Below are 21,301 nucleotides of genomic sequence, written 5' to 3' on the forward strand. Positions count from 1 at the left end.
GGCAGGAGGATCTCAGGGGGTCAGAGGAGTGTGTGTGACCTCAGCAGAAACAATGTTCCCATTGATGCATTTGCTTAATAAGCTTTTAATGCGCATATGTACAGGTGTGTATGAGTTCCCACAAGTGGGTAAGAGAAGGCACACTGGAGATGATAACATTCTACTGGGATAGCTTGTTGATATCAGTGTGATAATCTTTCCCAATCTGTGCTCAAACCTGTAGAGAAAAACTCACAGCCAGGTAGTGAGATCAAGGTGCCTGATTTTCAACCAGGACAAAGCAGGGAGGGCTGGGGAAGCCATTGTGTACCCTGCCCTTTACACCATGAAGACCTTTACACACATATGTACCTAATGTGTGTCAACGTTCAGCACCGATTTGGTAATGATGTAATGCTCCAGCCTACCTGCCAATATTTAGAGTGCTGAGGGTCAGGACTCAAGATGGGAGCAGAGACCAGACCTGACCTTGGAGTGGGCAGGGAACAATAGCTGCCACATCTTCCGAACCAGAAGTGAGGGTAGTGGGGAGGCCTGGGCAGGTGGCTCCACACAGCACTACGGCCAAGGTCAATCTGAGAAGCCTTAAGCATAGCAAGAAAGCATCTTTTCAGTTGGGGTAATTTGGGAAAAAGCACTCAGAAGATAACCCCTGAATTACAGAAAGGTGAGGCAAGCACACATTACCCTTAAAGGCATGGGCTCTTTAAAAGGTAATTACCCAGAATCCTTTAATGCAGCTCACAGTTGACCAGCTGTGCTTCAGAATCATGGATACATTGTTTCTAAAGAACACAAAAGCCCACACCATCTGGTAACAGTGGATCCCAGGCCCTGGCCCTAGTTCTGATGTACCCTACTCTGGCCCTTGCTACTGTGGGGTGTATATGGGCACACTGGCTCATTCTGTCACAGTGACATGCTGACTGGGGCTGTGAGTGAACATGTCAGAGAGAAAAACTTTAATAAACTTCACTCTGGAAAATGCACATTTGGAAGAGGGACTAAAACCACCCCACTTGGGCTCCAGGCTCAGCTTTGCTGAAGGGAAGCTCTTAGGTCTGCTAGAGGACTGGGCTTCCCCAGCAGGGTCCAGGCTTAGCACTTTTGAGGGCCAGTAAGGGTTTTAGAGACACTGCTAACCTATTCACCCAGGCCTCACATTTACTTCAAGACTGGCTTTGAGCCGGGCTTTAGTGGCGCACGCCTGTAATCCCAGCACTCTGGGAGGCAGAGGCAGGCAGATTTCTGAGTTTGACGACAGCCAGGGCTACACAGAGAAACCCTGTCTGGAAAAAAACCAAATCCAAAAAACCAAAAAAAAAAAAAAAAAAAAAAAAAGACTGGCTTTGAACTCTGACTTCTTTTTGCCTCTACCATCTTGGTATAAATACTCTGCTCTGTCAACTGCTGAAACCTGGTTCCATGTGTATACCTCAAGGCACTCATTCAGCACTGAAACCCCGTCTCTATCCAAACTAAACGTGGGTTGAAAGTTGTGGTCATTTGTACAGAACTCTGCAGGCAAATTAAAAAAAGGCGGTGACTGCCAGCCCCGCCTTGCCCCTGGTAGATCTGCTCTTCCGCTAGCCCACTAACCTGCTTGTCCCTGCCTTCCAATGGTTGCAGTGAACCCACGGGAACCCCTTCAAACAACAGGCTGACCCACACTAGCAGCTTCAGTAACTGGCTGGATTAAGGGATTGAGTCATTCTACAGTAGTCCTGGCTTGTCTCAGCAGAGACTTATTTCAGAATGAACTTAGGCTCAGGGAAAATACCAGCCCTCCCAGCTGTGTCTCAGGCACGTGTTGGGGGGACTTGCCCTGTATGAGATGGGATACAGTGGTGGTCACTCTTATAAGGACAATCCTCAGAGGAAGGAAAAGCACCCATCCAAACTGAAAGCTTCCTCTTGGGAATGAACATCTGTGGCCTGGCCTTTCCTTTTCCCAGGTCTAGCAACTCCCAGATCAGTTTCCAGGGGATCGGACCCCTTGGTCTCTGCATCACAGACAAGCCTGGACCTGCCTCTGGGAAGAGCCGCCTGGCGGCTGTGCAGGACTCACTTCCTGTCGATGCAGCTTCTTCAGGGCTCTGTAAGCCTGCACAGCCCGTTCCCGCTCTTCCCCCAGGATGCGCTGGCGGGCCAGAGAGGTGGCTGGAGCAGGAGGCGCACCACCATAGCCCAACAGCGTCTTCAGCATTAGTGATTTCTTGCCAGGCTGAGGAAGAGAGGGAAGGCTGTAGCACAAACTCAGCTGGAAAGGATGGGGGCAAAGGGTTCTGGCTGCCCCAGCAGCTAAGAGCTCCTTAAGAAGGTCCTGGCCAGGACTTTGCTCCCCAGCAAGGGAAGACCCTGCAGAGCATGCCCTCCCTGCATTCCCAGACCCCACGTACCGCATCTCTGCATGTGCTCCTTCTGGGCTGCACTGTCAGCTCTGGGGGCTGCAGCACAACTTCTCCAAACCTCACCGTATCTGGAGAAACAGTGACCAGAAGCCCGTGTTGTTTCTGACCCATCCACCCACCCTCCCTTTCTTGAAGGCTTCGGAACCCACTCACCCACTGGCCTACTAGTGGTGGCGAGCCTGGGGGTCCACAGGGACCACCCAGAGGTACAGTGGGAAGCCCAGGCCCAGCCCTGTGGGGACCACAGCATCCGTGCCTGCCACGGAAAGAGCTACCTTTCAGTAGCTCCTGCTCCAATCTGTCCACTGCTCTTGCTTCCCTTTTCTTCTGGGCCTTTTCAAGTCGTCGCTTCTGGAACCTGGGGAAAAGCACATGTTTTCCACATTGCTAAGCTCTTGGTCCATTTTAGACCCACGCTCTGCATCCAACAGGCTCGCCAAGGGACCCCAGTCAGGGTTTTTCAACCCCAGGGAAGGATGGCGAGGATGCAGCTGAGTAGCTTGGACCAGGCATGACCACACCGTGGGAACTGTGGGCTATCCGCCTGGGGTGATGCACCACATCCTGGGTATCAGGTATGAGAATGCGTTGGAGCGCCTGCGGAGCATCGTGAGTGACACACCACACCTCTCTGTGAGCGTCTAGAGACCACTGTGACTGGCTGGGCTTTGGCTCCTGTGACCATAGCACTAGGATGGAGCAGAAGGCAATCTCATGCGTATGCCTTTAATCTCAGTACTTGGGAGACAGACATATTTCTGAGTTCAAGGCCAGCCTGGTCTACAGAGTGAGTTCCAGGATAGCCAAGGCTACACAGAGAAACCCTGTCTCAAAAATCAAAAAGAATAAGAAAAAGAAAAAGAAAAAAAGAAGGCAAGCTCATCACACCTTTTGAGAGACTAGGAAAGAAATATGTTTTTGTACTAGTGACCAGAAACAATGGGTAAGAATTTGTGGTCATCCTTTTCTGTTTGTTTGAGACCTGTCTGGCCTGAACTCATGGCAGGGCTCCATCCTCAGCCTTGCAACGAAAGCACGGACCGATTCTTCCTGCAAGTTCTTTATATGTGTGTGTGTGTGTGTGTGTGTACACACACACATACACATATAATACATTTTCTTTTTGACATACACATGTACCTACACACATAGTTTTTTTCTTTCTGACAAAACTACCTCTCTATCTGCACCGAAGCCAGGAGTGGCCTGAGCAGAAGGAAGTGACCGAGCAGATAGGGGGAAGCCAAGCTCATGGTGGGGACCCCATCCCCATGAACGACAGGACACACACATACACATCTGAGCATCATGAAAGCGACATCATCTCCTCTTCATAGTCAAGGACATCAGGCCAAGAAGGCACAGAGCTTGCACAAACAGCACAAACTCAAATCTCCTTCAGACCAAGAGGAACAGCAACAACAACCCAACCCCAGTGCAGGCAGCAGGCTGCCTGTCAGCCCCGCATGAGTCACCCCACAGGGTTATTCCCTGGAGGATATTACGCCCTAACACCCTTGCAAATTCTGTGGCACCCACCACATTAATCTTTCTCCACTTTCCTACAGCAGTGGCTCCACGGCAGACAACTGCCCCTTCTAGTTCTTAGACCCTGTAGTGTGGTCTCCAGAGGAACAAACTAAACAAAACGGAAGCAAGCATGGCCTGTGGAGTACTGACTGACTGGGCTCCAGCATCCCATGTTGAGAAGCTGTTCTCACCATGGCTTGAGCTCACGATTCTCCTGAGTCGTCAGCTGGAACAGACAAGGCTGACTGACAGAGAGCACAATCACCAGAACCCACAGCCTCGCATGGAGGAAGGGGCGGACCCAACTCACGCTTTCTTCCGCTCAGACTTCTCCTTCTTAGGAGCTGCCTGCACCTCTGGCTGCCGAGTGGGCTGGTTCTTGCTGAGGAACAGCACGTGCTGGGCCTCCTGCTCCATGCGCTGAATGTAGGCCACATCCGACTCCCCCTTCCTTTGCTTGAACTTGGGGACAGCGATGTCTGGCTCCTCTCCCTTTGCTTCCTTTTCCAATGTCTTCTTGAAAGCCACCTGGGCTGAGGAGAAAGGACACCCAGCATAGGTGTAGAGGAAGCCCAGGACAAAGTGGTTGGTGACAGGTAAGCAGCCCTCGGCCATTTCCCTCACATAGCCACAAGAGGGGAGGCGGGCCAGGCTAAATGACAAGAGAAAGCTAAAATATTCAGTTCAGAGGCGCCCCAGATGTGATCTCCTGACCTACTGGCTCCTGTCAAAGATATCCACCGCCACACAGATGAACAAAGAGACCAGAGCAACGCCAAACATGACAGCACACACCCATAACCCCAGCAATCGGGAGGTGGGCCGGTAGGGCCACCTAGAAACAACCTATCAGAAAAACCCAAAACACACCAGTGTGGCTGGAGAGACCATGTACTAAGAACCGGAGAGAGATGGCTCCACAGTCGAGAGCACTGACTGCTCTTCCAAAGGACCCAGGTTCAAATCCTAGCAACCACATGGCAGCTCACAACTGTCTGTAACTTCGAGATCTGACGCATTCACACAGGCATGCCTACAGGTAAACCGCAATGCACATAAAATTACCTGGTCCAGGTGTATTCTCCGTGCCTCAAACGCCTGTAAGTAGTTGGGCGACTAAAGGGTGCAGACAAAGCCCTGGGGCACACAGCAAGGGCACTACATACCCTCCTTTTTCCTCTTCTTGTTACTGAGCGTCTTTTTCATCTCCTGTCGGCTCCTCATAATCTCTCGGAGCCGGAAGGGGATTTCTTGCTCACCCTGGTTCTTAGGCTTGCAATTCACTTTCTTCTTTTCTTTGCTGGAAAGAAAACCCAGAAGTGTGACCCTTCCCACACATAGCCTAACCAGAACCATAGTAAGAATTAAGCTTGTAAAGATACGGCTCAGGAGCCGTGAATACACGGTCTTCTCCTTGCCCTCGACCCACGCTGCCCTGAAGTGGATTTTCTCAGCACGCTGAGGCAAAAGGCGCTCTAGAGCCCAGGGAGGCTGGCACTCCTGACCTCATGCCCGGAACGTGGCTCACGAGGAACTTGAGACACTCACCTCCGTTCATTCAACACATGGCTGAGCGTGGGCCTGGGCAGAGGGACGTAGAAAAGTTCCCAGCCGGGTCCTCTCCCGGGGATGGCACCCACCTGCGCTGTCCCGGCCGCGAGGGCGAGCGCTGCTGTCCCTGAGACTGCTGCTGCCGCCGCGCCTGCGGCTGGCCCGAGCCTCCAAGACCGGCCGGCCGCGCGGTCGCCCGCGCTACGCGCCCAGGCCTCGCCATTACTACCCTAGGAGCGTCCCGCACGAAGCTCTTTCCGCCCTCTTACAAGACCCGGCCTGTGAGCACCACTTCCGCTTCCGGCGCTGCGTCCCAAGCTCATTGGCTCCGGCGTCCTCACCTTGCGATGGTCTCGCTGCTGCGGAACCTGTCCCGGGGATGCTGGGTGCGAGCTGCGCTCCGGTGCGGGACAAATGCCCGCGCCCTAAGCGCGCTCCAGTGCCCCAGCTGGGGTGCGCGAAGCCTTTCGTGCAGCCGGGGTGTCCCTGGTCGGGGAGGCAGGCCAGCGCTTGGAGGAAGCATGGTCAGCGTCCTCACCGAGAGATTTCTTCAGGTCTGGACCCCTGCCGAGTTAGTGGGCAAGTAAACTGCAAGAGTAACAGTGACCAGGGTCATGGGTGCATAGCAGGGAAGGGGACCCGAGGGCCTTTGAGACGTGAGAGACGGAAAATGAGGTGGCCCAATGCCCCTTAAGCGTCTCTTGTGAAGCAATAGAAGGACACCGGACTGAGGATATAGTTAACATGGTCAGAAGTGCTTAGCTAGCGGGGGGGGGGGGGGGGGGAGCGGGGGGGGGGGTGGCGCACGCCTTTAATCCCAGTACTTGGGAGGCAGAGGCAGGTGGATTTCTGAGTTCGAGACCAGCCTGGTCTACAGAGTGAGTTCCAGGACAGCCAGGGCTATACAGAGAAACCCTGTCTCGAAAAAAACAAAACAAACAAAAAAGAAGTGCTTAGCTATAGCTGGCTGCTCAGGGTCAACCGGCCCAATGGCCTTCCCCTTGTACCGTCCAGGATTTGTCGTCTGTCAGTCTGTCTGTTCTGGAGCCGATCCTCGCGCAAACTTTGAGAGTGAATGAACAGTGCCAGGCACTGAACCAAGCGAGCCCTTAACTGGTTTCTTCTCATACCAACCAGTGTATCCACTTCACAGATAGGGAAACAGTATACAGAAGTCTCATATAATAAGTGGTCTACAGTTCTGCAGGAAGTGAGGCTGCGAAGAAGGTTAAGACACCATCCCAATGCTAGGAAGACTGAAGGCTTCCCAGAGCTGGGGACAGCTTCCTGGAGAGTCACACGAATTATCCCATGTTCGCAGGGAGCGCACCATTTCTCCAGCTGGGACTGCTGCCAGAGTCTTCCCCGAGGAAGACACAGTGTTCTTCACAGACACCATGCTCCAGTGCAAGTCACTGATAGCTGCAGAAAGTTGGTGACGGACCACAGGGAAGAAGGTTTCCAAGTAGGTACAGAGGAAGGCAGAGAGCCAAAGGCCTCCCCACCCAGGGGGAGCCCCATAGAGCCCCCATACTCTCTGCCACCTGACCTTGAGCCTCCCACAAACTGCTGTATGAGTGGCTGCCCTAACTGTGTATGGGTAGATTATGCAGAAGCTCTGCTGAGGCTCTACCAGGATGGTGGGGAGAAGGCCCTAGCCATTCTAGAGGAACACGTGACAGATGAGAACCTCAAGGCCTTCCTGAGAATGGAGATCCGGCTCCGCATGCAGAGCGGAGCCTGAGCCAGTTTACCTCAGACTCTGTATCATGGACAGGCGCTACCCTTAAGAACATCAGGATCACTTTTGTTCCCTGAGTCTGGAAGACTCCACAAGTCTGCCAGGAATAGAAATTATTTTGTAACAACCTCACCTCCGAATAAATGACTCCTCTATGGTAACCATGCAGGAGCTTTTGTGTCATTTCTTTGCCTGTTACCTTGTCACAGAAAGCATACCTAGGCTGCCTATGTCTCCCTGCAGAACAGCTACAGCTCTCCTCATGGGTGATGCTGAACTGAACCCATGTCCCTGAACATCCTGTGACAGGAGCCGCTCCGGGCCCTAGTGTACCTGGAGGTCCTGCTGAGAGTAAACTCTGGTTCTACTCTGTGGTAAATGAGAACCAGCATGTGGAAGGAGCCTTGCTGCTCCCTCCTGCTGGGTCCTGGAGGGAGATGTTCGTTCTACCTTGTGGGGCTGAGGGCCATCCCTTTGTGTTCTGAGTACTGCTAGAATAACCAAGGCAGCTGGGGCATCAAACTCCAAGACGAGCTGTCAGGCTCCAGCAAGGACTGAACTTAAGTGCTTGTGCACCTACCTATCCCTTTTAAAGGGAAAGCTAGGATTATAAAGTGACTTCCTCCTGGGGTTGAGCCAATAAATAGGGCTTTTTCTGTGTTTGGTGTTTTACACGGATCTGTGAAACGAAAGATCAGAATGTAGGGACACTTGACTAGTGGGTGACAGAACACAGTTCAGCCTGGTATCTTGTGCAGATGTTGCTTGCAACCCAAACTACTCTGCCAGGGCTGGGCCCTGATAGAGGTGACCACACCTATTAGGGCCGAGACACTTGTGAAACTACTTACTATAGATTGAAACATTTCCTCCAAAAAGATTCTAAAGACTCAGTAAGTAAATAAAACTTAGGCTCAGGAAGCTCCTAAAACTTGGAGGATGCACAGAGCCTTCCCCGAGACAAGACCATCAGCAAACCATTGCTGGAGAGTGGAGACTAAAGTAGCTGAGCTGCCTGCAAGTGTGTCGTAAACCACAGAGAACTTTTGTGACCCTTCACCTCCCCACCCATCTCCCCAGGGTTTCTGTGTAACAGCCCTGGCTGTCCTGGAACTTGCTTCGTAGACCAATCTGACCTTGAACTCAGAGATCAGCCTGCCTCTGCCTGTGCTGGGAGTAAGGCATGCCACCATCACCCCACCCAGCTTGAAATGTCCCCCCCCCCCGTCCCCCCCACCCCCCCAAGGTTTCTCTGTGTAGCCCTGACTGTCCTGGAACTTGCTTTGTAGACCAAGCTGGCCTCTAACCCACAGAGATCCACCTGCCTCCCAAGTGCTGGGATCAGAAGGCATGTGTGCCCCACCCCGCCCAGCTGAATCTCCACTCTTGATGGGGTTGGCTTTCTGGTGATACAGCTACCTTTGATCATCCACACTCCTATAAGCTCATCAGTTTGCCAAGCTATACTTGGGTAGAACCATTTCTCTGTCATTAGTGCCGTAGAATAGGTAGACATTTGTTTACCTCTCCAGGAAATGTCAACACCAGTGGATCCTACGAAAGCCACCTGAGCTTTCCAACATTCGATTATTGTGGCAAAGGTCTGTAAGGTTGTGTAGTATGAGATGCCCCCAACAGAAAGGCACTGGCTAGCCCTTTGCAGTGGGCCTCCACCGATATAATCCCCAGGTACTTACCACCACCAAGCGTCTGTGAAGTGTCCCATGGTGGACAAGACACTAGCAGTACAACATGCCTCCTACACTTCTGTGTAGTAGACAAAGGTTAAGACAAGAAAGGTAGCCAGGCGGTGGTGGCGTACGCCTGTAATCCCAGCACTTGGGAGGCAGAGGCAGGCAGATTTCTGAGTTCAAGGCCAGCCTGGTCTACAGAGTGAGTTCCAGGACAGCCAGAACTATACAGAGAAACCCTGTCTCAAAAAAACTAAATCCAAAAAACCAAAGACAGGAAAGGTGCAGAGCTGGCTGTGTGGGCACATGCCTGTAACTCCCGGACTTGGGAGACAGAGGTAGACAAGGAGTTCAAGACATCCTTAGCTACATGACAGTTTGAGGCTAGCCTGGGACCACATAAGACCATTTCTTTAAAAAGAAAGAGGGGGCTGGAGAGGTGGCTCAGCGGTTAAGAGCACCGACTGCTCTTCCGAAGGTCCTGAGTTCAAATCCCAGCAACAATGTGGTGGCTCACAACTATCTGATGCCCTCTTCTGGTGTGTCTAAAAACAGCTACAGTGTCCTCATAAATATAATAAATCTTAAGAAAGAAAGAAAGAAAGAAAGAAAGAAAGAAAGAAAGAAAAAGAAAGAAAGAAAATAAGCCGGGCGTGGTGGCGCACGCCTGTAATCCCAGCACTTGGGAGGCAGAGGCAGGTGGATTTCTGAGTTCGAGGCCAGCCTGGTCTACAGAGTGAGTTCCAGGACAGCCAGGGCTACATAGAGAAACCCTGTCTTGAAAAAAAAAAAGAAAGAAAGAAAAGAAAGAAAGAAAATGAAAAATACCCAGCTTCATACAAATGAGTTTGAAGAAAAGACGCAGATTTGCGGGGCTAGAGAGATGATGGCTCAGGGGTTAAGAGCATTTTCTGGCTGGGCGGTGGTGGTGACACACTCCTTTAATCCCAGCATTTGGGAGGCAGAGGCAGTAGATTTTTGAGTTCGAGGCCAGCCTCGTCTACAGAGTGAGTTCTAGGACAGCCAGGGCTATACAGAGAAACCCTGTCTCAAAACAACAACAACAACAAAACAACAAAAAAGTTTCTGCTTCTGCTCTTCCAGAGGTCCTGAGTTCAAATTCCAGCAACCACATGGTGGCTCACAACCATCTGTAATGGGATCTGACGCCCTCTTCTGGTGTGTCTGAAGAAAGCAATGGTGTACTCATATACATAAAATAAATAAATCCTAAAAACAAAAACAAAAAAAGCTGATCTGAAATAAGTGTCCTGGCCCAGCTTGGGGGGTGACCCTAAGACACTAGAGAAGAGGCACAGGAGCAGGAAATGGGACTACACAGAGTATCAAATGCAAGAGACGGGGCTGAAAGGCAAGGAAAAATGAAGAGGCTGCTACACAGGACATCGAGGTTCACTGCATCCTCAGAGGATGGGACAAAGCAAGGTGTAACCCAGGACTGTCCAAAAGATGGCCCAGTTGTTTGTGGATGCCGCGACCGTGTGAGGCATAGCCCACAACCAGTGAGAGTCATATCCCCTCCCTTTCTTGGCTACCTACTGGACCTGGGGGGGGGGTCCTTCCTTCAGACCCTTAACTGCATGAACCCCTTCTGCCCACCCCCAGCATCCCAGGCAGTGGTGGCTCCCTCAAGGCGCAGCAATCTGATTAGTGTATTGTCAGAAAAGATAGTTATAATCCGCTCACCAGGGGAAGGATAAATTCCTAGGCCAGTGCTCTGCGGATCCAGGTCTGGACAACTGGCACCTGTGGCTCCCTGAGATCCGTCCAGTGTGTGGTGAGTATGGCCCCTCCTGTGGCCCTTTCTGACGGCTAGTCATCTGCTCGTTCACCCTGGGTCAGGAGACAGGCTTTACCAGCCTCCGCTGAGCTCTGGAGTCTTTAGGAGGCTGTCCTGTTCCCCTGTTCTTTAGCAAGGACATCCTACCGATTACCTGCTCTGATATCCCACAGTGCCAAATGGTAGCACCTCTGTTACCAAGGCCAGCAATCTGATCATACGATTGAATGACTCCTGCTTTAGATTAGTCCTGGCTAGGCATCTCAGACATGGTTTCCATGGAGACAGTACTGATCACCGGAGCTCTGTCGGGGAACAGCTGCCCATGGGGGTTCATGGCCTTTGGAGAAGTAGTTTACCGCTGGGAAGTAAGGGTGGGTGCCCACGGCACTGACAGCCTGGTCTCCTATGATCCTGATCCTGGTTCCTAGACTGGCACTGGCTTCAGGCGCAGAGGCTGAATCTAGGAATGACAGAGGGGTGCCATTAGACTGAGGGGGTATTGCCTACACAGACTTATGCTTCTCTGTTGATTAGTCTCAGCCCTGATGTTCCAGCAAACCACAGTCTTAAACCAGTGGCTTAAGACCGCATTGGACTAAGGGCAGAAAAAGGGGCTCTAAGAGAGTCCTTTGGGAAACCTAAGGGTTGGGGCAACTCCTGTCTGGGTCACCCATATGGCCTCAGAACATTCAGCAGCATGTGAGGTTTATGCAGCTTTCTAGAAACCCTGGGAGATTAGGAGTCTCCTTCAGGTACTAATAGGATTACAGAAAGCTGTGCTACCCATGGCCAAGGTCACTGGGGCTTACAGCTCTTGGGGAGCGATTCTGCAGAGAAGATGAGGGACAACCCTGTATAGTGTCTTCTGGGTTGTGGCCTGATACAGGGCAGCAGAGGCCAGCTCAACCACTCCAGCGCCTGAGGTGATGCCCAACCCAGAAGAAACCCCAGCCCAGTGAGCTAGTGAGCAGCCTTGGCAGAGTAGGTGTTCTGTGCCCAGGAGAGTCCCAGGGTGACCACTGTCCTTGAGGCTTGCTTCTTGCTCCACTATCTGAAACAGAGTCACAAAGATGAGAGGTCCCTGGCTCAGCTGTTCACAGGCAGGGTCCTGCCCTAGGGCAGCTCCGTGTTTCATTTTGAGGGGGTATTTATCAGCACCAAAGTCCAACTACAAGAAACAAATGACAAGCCCAAAACAACAAGTCCATAAATATGAACAAATACACTTACAGGGGCATGTCAATAATGCCTTTTTTTTTTTTTTTTAAGATTTGGTTTTTTTGAGACAGGGTTTCTCTATATAGCCCTGGCTGTCCTGGAGCTCACTCTGTACACCAGGCTGGCCTCGAACTCAGAAATCCGCCTGCCTTTGCCTCCCAGAGTGCTGGGATTACAGGCGTGCGCCACCACCGCCTGGCTGTTTTTTTGGTTTTTTGAGACAGGGTTTCTCTGTGTAGCTCTGGCTGTCCTGGAACTCACTCAGTAGAGCTGGCTGGTCTCGAACTCAGAAATCTGCCTGCCCCTGCATCTGCCTCCCAAGTGCTGATATTAAAGGTGTGTGCCACCACTGCCTGGTGTCAATAATGCCTTTAAAGATTTTCTTTTATTTTATGTATGTGACCACAGTGTTGTTGCTGTCTTCTGACACACCAGAAGAGGGTATCAGGTCCAATTATAGACAGTTATGAGCCACCATGTGGTTGCTAGGAATTGAACTCAAGACCATCTGGAAGAGCAGTCAGTGCTCTTAACCACTGACCCATCTCTCCAGCCCCTAAATAATGCCTTTAATCCCAGCACTCTGGAGGCAGAGACAGCGGGATCTTTGAGTTTGAGACCAGCTGGTCTATAGAGAGAGTTCTAGGACAGCCAGGGCTACACAGAGAAACCCTGCCTCACGGTAGATAGATAGGTAGATAGATAGAATTTTCCAGGACCTGGGAATACAGAACAGCATGAGGTAGAGGAAGGCTCCCTTTCCTGCGAAGGGACTAGTGAAACAGCCTGAGTCTGACCACCTGGAAGGGAAGGCGATTGGCTGTGAGGCTCGCTTGCAGGATCAGGAGTCTTTTGTACCAGCCCCAGGCATCCTCAGAAGGCTTTCAACTGAGAGACAAGACTGGATCAGACCCCAGTGTGTGGCAGGGGAGGGGAGCAGACAAGGAAGTTCAATTGCTACCTGCAAGGGGAGGTCATAAAACGTCCTGGCTTGGGACACGCAAAGGGGCCAAAAGGTGGGTTTGATGTGGATTCAGAGTATTCGATGGGTGCAAGGGTTGTGTGTGGCTCCTAGCAATGGGAGGTGTCTGCTGGAACCAGGCAGACACACTGCTGGAAACCCTGTGGAGCAGGAATGGTTTTCTGGAGCAGAGTCAGCTGCCTCTGTCTCGGGATGGCGGCTCCTGGTTGTCTGCCCTCTCTGCTCCCAAGGTTGTTAGGGCAAACTAATGGGGATCTGTCTGGTCTACCCTAGCCTGCATGAGGAGTCCAGCCCAACCTGACAGAGTTCAGAAGCTAAGGGTCACTGCAGTGTCTCTGCCAGCCTCACCATGAACCTGGAGCCACCCAAGGGTGAGATTCGGTCAGCCACACGGGTGATAGGAGGACCAGTCACCCCCAGGAAAGGACCACCGAAGTTTAAGCAGCGGCAAACAAGGCAGTTCAAGAGCAAGCCCCCCAAGAAAGGCGTGCAGGGGTAAGCAAGCAACAGAAAGGAGTCTCACCCAGAAGGAGCACTCCTGGGCTGCATGGGAGGACAGGGTGGAGGCTGGGGTGGGGCTCAGTAAGTGTGCCCTCAGCCTTGTGACTGGGGCCTCCGTAGTGCTGGGGGAGCCAAGCGCCTGTCATTGACTCCAGGTACTGCAGCCAGGCAGGTCTGGGAAGCAGACTCCCTCCTCAGGGACACGTGTGCACCCCCTGTGCACACAGACACCTACATATGAACATCTAGAAACTCTGTCTTAGCCAGCTGTCTGTTGCTATGACAAAATGCTTTTGCAGAAAAGATTTTGGAGACTGAAGGTTCCAGGAGTGGTGGTCTTGATTGTTTGGCCTCTGGAAAAGATAGTATAGGTATATTACAACCTGGAGGATGGCATCTTGGCAGGAGCGCTGGAAAAAAGATAGATCGTATGTAGGTAGAGGAAACTAGAAAGCAGAGAGAAACTGGTCTCTGCCTTACAACCACCATGTTTGTAGTTATAACCTTATTATGTAAGATCGGCATTAATCCACTGTGGTGTTCTTTATGACCCAATCACTTTTTTTAAAATAAAGATTTATTTATTTTATGTATATGAGTATACTATAGTTGTCTTCAGACACACCAGACGAGGGCATCAGATCCCATTACAGATGGTTGTGAATCACCACATGGTTGCTGGAAATTGAATTCAGGACCTCTGGAAAAGCAGTCAGTGTTCTTAACCACTAAGCCATCTCTCCAGTCCAACCCAATCACTTTCTACTTGGCCCCTCCTAAAGCACCACCTCCCAAGACTGTTGCACTGGGGACTAATCTCCAGCATGTGTGTCTTTCAGGGACAAACCATAGCCTCCACATTGAGACACACCCAGCACCCCACTCACACGCTCACATGTCACATTCCTGCAGAGACCCACAGCTCACCCAGGCAACACCGCGGTGGTGGCACCTACCCACATGCTCACCCTTCCTTCCCTGGTCCTCAGCTTGTGAGTCTCGGTGGAGCACACTAGGCACATGGTGGTGGAGGGGAGCCCTCAGATATCACCCGGTAGCAGATGTAGGGAGGAAACGTCCTGTGTGTTTTCCAGGGCTGGCTAGATCTAGGATAGAGCTAACATCCTTTTTTTTTTTTTTTTAATTTATTTATTTTATTTATATGACTACACTGTAGCTGTCTTCAGACACACCAGAAGAGGGCATCAGATCTCTTTACAGATGGTTATGAGCCACCATGTGGTTGCTGGGAATTGAACTCAGGACCTTTGGAAGAGCAGTCAGTGCTCTTACCTCTGAGTCATCTCTCCAGCCCTGGAGCTAACATCCTTAACCACTCTGTCATTGCAGGTTTGGGGATGACATCCCTGGAATGGAAGGCCTGGGAACAGGTATGACAGCTTGGGATTGTTGTATCTGGACAGCACTGTTAAGTCCCCTACATCCCTCAGACATATTCCCACAGGTCCCAGATTTCCTCTGTTTATTGCTTAGCCTGCCTCCCTTCTGGTCCCCTATTTCTCTCCCAACATCCAACTTCAGATTCCTTGGGGAGGGGTTTCCCCATGGGGTAAGTTCACCACGCACAGGAGAAGCCTTTGCCTCTCCTTCCAACTTTGGCAAAGGGTCCCTTGATCTCCCCATTTGGGCCTGCAACACAAAGCTGGGGATCCCTGCCTGGGAGGAAATCTGCAGCCATAGTCTAGACGCTCATCCTAGGCAAGCATGCTTCCTTCTGGGGAGCGCACAGCAAGGCAGCAGGAAATGGGTGGCCCCCGGGGTGGGGTCGTCACAGCGTCACTTTAATCACGCCTTTCCTGCAGACATCACTGTCATCTGCCCTTGGGAGGCTTTCAACCACCTAGAGCTTCACGAGCTGGCCCAGTATGGCATCATTTAGTCAGATCCCTGCTACGTGAGCCCTGTGGAAGATACCTGCTGAAGACCCGCTCCATCCCACCACCTCTGTAAACCCTGCCCAGGACCCCTGCCCAAGCCTGAGCCTGAGCCCTAGCCAGGTTACTCGGGCTCCCCTGGGACAACCTCATGCCCTGACACCAGCTACTGAGAGCCTACAGCCTCCCATGGGACACACTGTTGGCCTGAAGTCACTGGTCAGCAAAAAGAAGGAAGTGAGACCCAGCCCCACCTCCTGTCCTTCTTGTGGCCATAATGCAGGGTTAGACTCCCCAGTAATGTCTCCTTGAACTGCCTTCTGAGGGTAATAAAGTTCCTCTGTCTTGCTGCCCTTCCAGATGGGTGGTCGTGGGGTGAGACACTGTCCTGGGGTGATGTGGCAAGGGAGACTAAGATACTTCTCCCATTATACCAACCTTCCCAGCATACTCTTGTATTTCAAAATTAGCATGTCCTTGCTTATCTGAGGTTCACTGACAAAGAACTGTACATTCAGGAGGGTTGCTTTATCAGGACCTCGAAGGAAGGACCAGGGCGGGTGGAGGTAGGAGAGACTGGCGGAAAAGAAATAGAAAAATCCCACTTATCCCGTTCTGCATAGAGGCTTGAGGTCCTGGGCATATGAACCTGGCCATGACCCTCCTTCCGGTGGCCACAGTCAGGGAAGCATATTCTTCAAGAAGGGTGGGGAAGGACAAAAACCAGAAACGTAAACCCAGGCATCTAATAGGTAGCCCCATGGCCTAGCTGGTCCATCCTAAGACCAACAGCTGACAGCTGCTGTGTACCCCAGTAACCTGAGGACCCCACACACAGGTAAGGTATACGGGCAAACTCCCCCAAAGCACCCATAACACATCGGGTACACGTTTATTCTTTGGGCATGTCCAGAAAATGGCTTTCAGAAGTTCCCCCTGGGCATGGTGGTACACACTTGTAATCCAAGCACTGGAGAGCTGGAGACAGGAGCGTGCTGAAGATGGGTCATCCTGAGCTATATAGGGGGTCCAAGCATAGCCTGCAATACGTGAGGCTCTAACAGAAAAATAAAAAGACTCCACAAACTAACCGTGTCAACGCTACACATAACCTCCGAGCTGGCAAACTAGGAATTGTCTCCATTTTGATTCTGGAAAGACAGTCCCAGTCATTGTGAGATCTGTAGTTTACTATACAAATATGAAGGACACACCAATACGTCTTCCTCCTACTATAGGGTATGCCCTGGGCGTTACCCTGCATCTAAACCAAAGATCAGAAAGCAAGAGGAGACCCACGAGAAGCCAGTAGTGATGAAATGGGGACCCAGAGCCAGTCTGCAAGACACAGATCAGCGAAGGTGGCTGGGATGGGAAGGACCCCAGCCCTGGCCCCTGCTCCTAGCGGGCACAGATCACCAGGGTGGCCTTTGCAAAAGACAACCATGAGCTTAGCTGGGTCCTGAGAAATCAGGAGTGAAATTGTAAAATTGGAGCAGCACAGAGGTCATCTAGGTGACTCTTGGGGACTGAGCACAGATGTAGCAAAGAAGCCAGGGCCAGGAGTGGAGGCCCAGGGGTCTGTCACCTTCCTTGGAAGGTGGGGGGCGAAGTTTGGAACTCAGTCTGCAGTCTTCTCAGCTCTGCTCGGAGGCAGGGTGGTGCCAACAGCTCACAAAGGGCCCGGTTCTGTGTCCCCTGCTGCCTTGTGGGCAGCTAGGGCCCTTAGCAGGCAGGCGGCCAACAGGAGTTCAGTCCCTTGGATCATGACAACAGCGACAGCACAGCCACCTATGGCACCAATGCTCCCCCGCAGCCATTCTTGCAGCGCAGGCCAGCAGCCCTGCAGGTATACTGCTTGTCCAGCCACATTCTGGTCCAGGTGCAATACCCCAAAACCACACTGAGTGTTCACTACAGCGCCATCTTCCTGGGGGGTGATGCAGCAGGAGGCAGGAAGGCTGCAGGCTGCAACCCCGGGGGAGCTGCAGTTAAAGTACCTGCATGGCACACAAGGGTTAGACCCGGAGAGAAGGCCTACCTTCAGACTCTCTCTCTCTCTCTCTCTCTCTCTCTCTCTCTCTCTTTCACACACACACACACACACACACACACACACACACACACACATGCCTGTACACACACACATGCCTGCACACACATATATACACACACATGCACACATACACACATGAAGAAGCATATGTATACATGTACAAACACACACACATGTGTACATATGAAGAGGCATGTGTATACACATATGAACAGACAAATACACACACAGAACACCAGTTTCTCAGACCAGGGGTAAAGGTGGAGTAGTGTCCGTCTTAACAGGCAGTGACATGTTTAACAAGGTGATTGGAGGAGAGGCAGTGACAAGACCTTGTCCCAGGCACACTGAGTTTATCTGAGCAGTGTCAGCAAGGAAGTAGACTGAGCTTCCATAGAAGTTTCCAGAAGGGGTTGCAGTAAGTAGAGGTGCTCCCTGACTGGAGAGATGGCTCAGAAGTTAAGAGCACCGACTGCTCTTCCAGACATCCTGAGTTCGATTCCCAGCAACTGTGTGGTGGCTCACAACCATCTGTAAGGGGATTCGATATCCTCTTCTGGTGTGTCTGAAGCTGCAGTGTATCCATATACATAAAACAAATAAATCAGGAGAAGGAGGAGGAGGAGGAAGAGGAAGAGGAAGAGGAGGAGGAAGAGGTGTTCCTGGGCAGCAGCAAAAGGTTCAGAGATATGAGGAGCCCCTTGGTGGCTAAGGTGCCTCAGCTGCAGTTTTCCACAGATCTGGGCCTCACTGGCCCTGACAACCATGAACAGAGCGTACTCTCTGGGACCAGGCAGGTTCTCCCAGTGACCTGGGTGTGCTTGGCAGGGTGCCAGGAACACTGTAGTATAATCTATTGCAGCCATGCTAGCTCTTTAGAGCTTCTCTGTCTCCATCCCTCAACTGGCTTCTGAGAGGGAACAGCATGTTTATCCTGGATGCCACAGGGGTTACATGTGCTGCTCAGGGTGTCTGTGTGTTGGAGGAAGCAGACAAAATGGGGGCCCTCAAACAGGACATAAAACATTGTGCCACACCTAAATTGGAAATTTAATCACACTCACATGAACACATACGTATAGTCAATTATAGATTGATGACCCAAGCTACCCCTAAGGTATTTTTCTTGACACTGAAATGTTCTGAGATTTAAAAAACAAACAAACAAACAACTTTTCTGGTATCTACTGGCTTGGCCTCTTTCTTAAGACGCCTACCTGGAGAGGCAGTACAGACAAGCTAAGTCTGGGCCCTAGAACTGGCCAAAAGTTGGCCTTGTTTCGGCTCAAGACTCATGACCTAGGCGAAGGCCAGTGCCCATACCCCATGAGTTAGCACAGACATTGCATGTCAGTCTGTGTACATGTAATGTGCATGTGCCTCAGTATGAGACCTCATTTTGTGTTTATAATAAGAGGGATATATGAGAGTAGATGAGTGTGTTTGTTTTACACAACTACACTTGTGTATTGGCATGTGGAAGCAGGACATGTGGTTGTGTGTGCACACATGTTCAAATGGCAGAGGGAGGCATCTAGACTGCCCCTTCTCTTACCCATGTGGCATTTGGGGGACACTCACCGGTTCTGTTGCCAGTCCTGGTAGGATCCTGCCCCACAGCATCGCAGCCCCAGCTGGACTTGGTCGAGGAGGAAATGTAGGTCTGGGTCATCCCAGTAGTGAATGATGGCCTCACGCAGTGTATACCTCAGGCTGTCCTGCAGTGGGTCCCAGAGGGTCACCACTAGAACCCCTGCCAGGGCTTCCAGTGCCAGACAAAAGAGGACGGCCCCAGAGTAACAGTGCAGTAGGCAGCTGTTTTCACAGAAAGCACCCAGACATCCAGACAGGCTCACCACACTGACTGCCAAGCCTCCTAGTACCAGCACCAGCATGGGGTCTGTTGGCAGGGGTCCGCCCCAACCACTCCCCTGAGACCTTTTAAGAGCCAGGCCCCAGAGCCCTGCAGCTAGGGCCAGCAGAGCCGGCAGGGAGAAGAGGAAGTTAGAGAGGAAAATCATATACTTGACACAGCTGCTCCCTGTAGACAGGGGGAGGGAGGAGGCCTGGCCTTCCCACTGGGCCTGGCGCTTTGCTCCAGGACAGCATCTGCAGCCCCAGGCCCCTTTCTGGTTCTCCTGGAGCGCTGGACCCGGAACATTTGCAATAGGTGGACTGTTCCTGGTGGGCGGGTGCTCTCGGCCAGTGGTGTCCTGCAGAAGGATAGGAAACTTAGAGGATGCATCGGTGAGACCTCAGTCACTCAGACTCTGTGACATCAAGCAGGGGTGAGGCCTCACCTGAGAGGGGCTAAGAAGCTGGGGTGGAGCCGGGCGGTGGTGGCGCACGCCTGTAATCCCAGCACTTTGGGAGGCAGAGACAGGTGGATTTTTGAGTTCGAGGCCACCCTGGTCTACAGAGTGAGTTTCAGGACAGTCAGGGCTATACAGAGAAACCCTGTCTCCAAAAAAACCAAATCAAAAAAAACCAAAGAAGAAGAAGAAGAAGAAGAAGAAGAAGCTGGGGTGGGCTTAGAGGAAGCTTGTGGAGGAAGTAAAGACTTGAAGAATTGGATAGCTTGGGGCCTGGGGACGTGTGGCCTAAAACAGCACGAGGACGCTCACTGCCTTCCAGGGTCGATGTGTGAGGCCAGCCTCCATTAGGACAGTGTGATGACAGCTCCCTGCAAGGTCCCTGGTAAAGACTGGGCAGATCAGCAGTTAAAAGATGTGTCCACTACTTTTCTTCTATACCCCTGTGAAAGACAGACCAAGTACAGTCTTGCCCAGCCTTGATAGTCATAGGTCAGGATTTCTGTTCCTTTCATATGACAGAATTGTGGCACATGGGTCTGCTTCCCTCAGCCTGGAATGGTCTCTGTGTTGGAATCTGTGGAGCACCTGCCAGCAGTGACTTTCTACAGTCCCAGGAGGGACTTCCCACCCAAGCAGTAAGTGCGGGCTTGCCTGGGAAGGGAAGCAGCTCCTGTGACTACCCTTCCACCCTTCTGCAGGAAACCAACCTTGAGTTCTTTGCATCCTCTCAGGCCCACCAACTGAACCTAGGCCAAGTGTGGACACTATGCTCCCTGGGCAGGGAGGGGGCAGCCAATAGACTGCGGCAGGCAGCTCAGCTGAGCAGGCAGACATGAGAGAGTTAGTTGTCAACCGAAGTCTGTCAGAGCAAAATAACAGCCTGCCAGAGCCCACTGGTAGCATTAAGACTGTCTAAGGCCACAGAGTCCACATGCAGCCTCAGGGGACATTTGCCCTTACCTGTTCCTGAATCAATACTTCTTTCAGACCTATGGGGGCCACCTTAAAGGCTAGCACCTGAGTGTACCCACGAGTAAAGAGAGCCGTCTGATTAGTGAGGCCTCTGCCCTTGTCTGAGAGAGTCACCCATTGGCACCTGCTTAATGACAGATCCCAGTGCACAGCTATACTGAGGGGCAGGGCCAGGAGTCAGGTGGGCTGCAACCTGGTCCAGGGGCTTCCCAGAGGACCTTAGAGCCAAGAAACACCTTCAACCTGAGCTAGGCCATTAAGCGCTGGCTCACCTGAGGCAGCAAGGGGCTGCATTCTTCCTTCTCCATCATCCCTGCAAACTGAGAAAGCCACGGAGACCGGCGGCTGGTGTCTCTCTGCACAGGTTACAGTCCTGGGGTAATGGTGTCCCTTGGCTTCTCTGTGAACTGTACAACCCAGGGTTGGAGAGCGGCAAGCTCCGCCCACGGGGTGATCACAGTGGTATCATGTGAGGAGTCACATTTTAGGGCTTACAGCAGGGGCCTGCTTCTACAGATACATCTGGTCTTTCTAGCCTGTAATTCTCGGCCTTGGCTCCTGGGATATCTTTAATGTCTGCCCAACCACGATTTTGGTAAGGCGGCCCTCAAGCTGGACTCATGATCATCAGTAC

General features: G+C 51.9%; 4 protein-coding genes across 6 annotated transcripts; 2 read left to right on the plus strand and 2 right to left on the minus strand.

Moving 5' to 3' along the window:
* Positions 1-65: 65 nt before the first annotated feature.
* On the minus strand, positions 66-5,786 carry Ccdc137 (coiled-coil domain containing 137). Of its 3 annotated transcripts, XM_052196730.1 has the most exons (8): positions 5,582-5,786; positions 5,108-5,241; positions 4,252-4,474; positions 2,687-2,769; positions 2,400-2,479; positions 2,069-2,224; positions 722-785; positions 66-584 (listed from the first exon to the last, which is right to left on the minus strand). In XM_052196730.1, the coding sequence occupies exons 1-7, from the start codon at positions 5,713-5,715 to the stop codon at positions 732-734; spliced, it is 864 nt and encodes a 287-aa protein (XP_052052690.1). In that variant the 5' UTR covers positions 5,716-5,786; the 3' UTR covers positions 66-584; positions 722-731. The 3 variants fall into 3 exon arrangements, with proteins under 3 accessions (XP_052052690.1, XP_052052689.1, XP_052052688.1); XM_052196729.1 differs by lacking the exon at positions 66-584 and having other exon boundaries at positions 690-785; positions 5,582-5,785; XM_052196728.1 differs by lacking the exon at positions 66-584 and having other exon boundaries at positions 690-2,224; positions 5,582-5,785.
* Positions 5,787-5,800: 14 nt separating this feature from the next.
* On the plus strand, positions 5,801-7,399 carry Oxld1 (oxidoreductase like domain containing 1). The gene is made up of 2 exons (XM_052196731.1): positions 5,801-6,046; positions 6,814-7,399. Exons 1-2 carry the CDS (start codon positions 5,840-5,842, stop codon positions 7,234-7,236), a joined length of 630 nt encoding a protein of 209 aa, XP_052052691.1. The 5' UTR covers positions 5,801-5,839; the 3' UTR covers positions 7,237-7,399.
* Pde6g (phosphodiesterase 6G) lies at positions 5,957-15,683 on the plus strand. The gene is made up of 4 exons (XM_052196735.1): positions 5,957-6,046; positions 13,202-13,423; positions 14,780-14,820; positions 15,253-15,683. Exons 2-4 carry the CDS (start codon positions 13,278-13,280, stop codon positions 15,327-15,329), a joined length of 264 nt encoding a protein of 87 aa, XP_052052695.1. The 5' UTR covers positions 5,957-6,046; positions 13,202-13,277; the 3' UTR covers positions 15,330-15,683.
* Positions 15,684-16,202: 519 nt separating this feature from the next.
* Tspan10 (tetraspanin 10) lies at positions 16,203-21,087 on the minus strand. Its single transcript, XM_052196726.1, has 3 exons — positions 20,940-21,087; positions 18,962-19,593; positions 16,203-17,324 (listed from the first exon to the last, which is right to left on the minus strand). Exons 1-3 carry the CDS (start codon positions 20,976-20,978, stop codon positions 16,997-16,999), a joined length of 999 nt encoding a protein of 332 aa, XP_052052686.1. The 5' UTR covers positions 20,979-21,087; the 3' UTR covers positions 16,203-16,996.
* Between the last annotated feature and the right edge of the window lie 214 nt (positions 21,088-21,301).

The sequence above is a fragment of the Apodemus sylvaticus genome, chromosome 10 (assembly GCF_947179515.1).
Source record: "Apodemus sylvaticus chromosome 10, mApoSyl1.1, whole genome shotgun sequence".
In the NCBI taxonomy this organism is placed as follows: Eukaryota; Metazoa; Chordata; class Mammalia; order Rodentia; family Muridae; genus Apodemus; species Apodemus sylvaticus.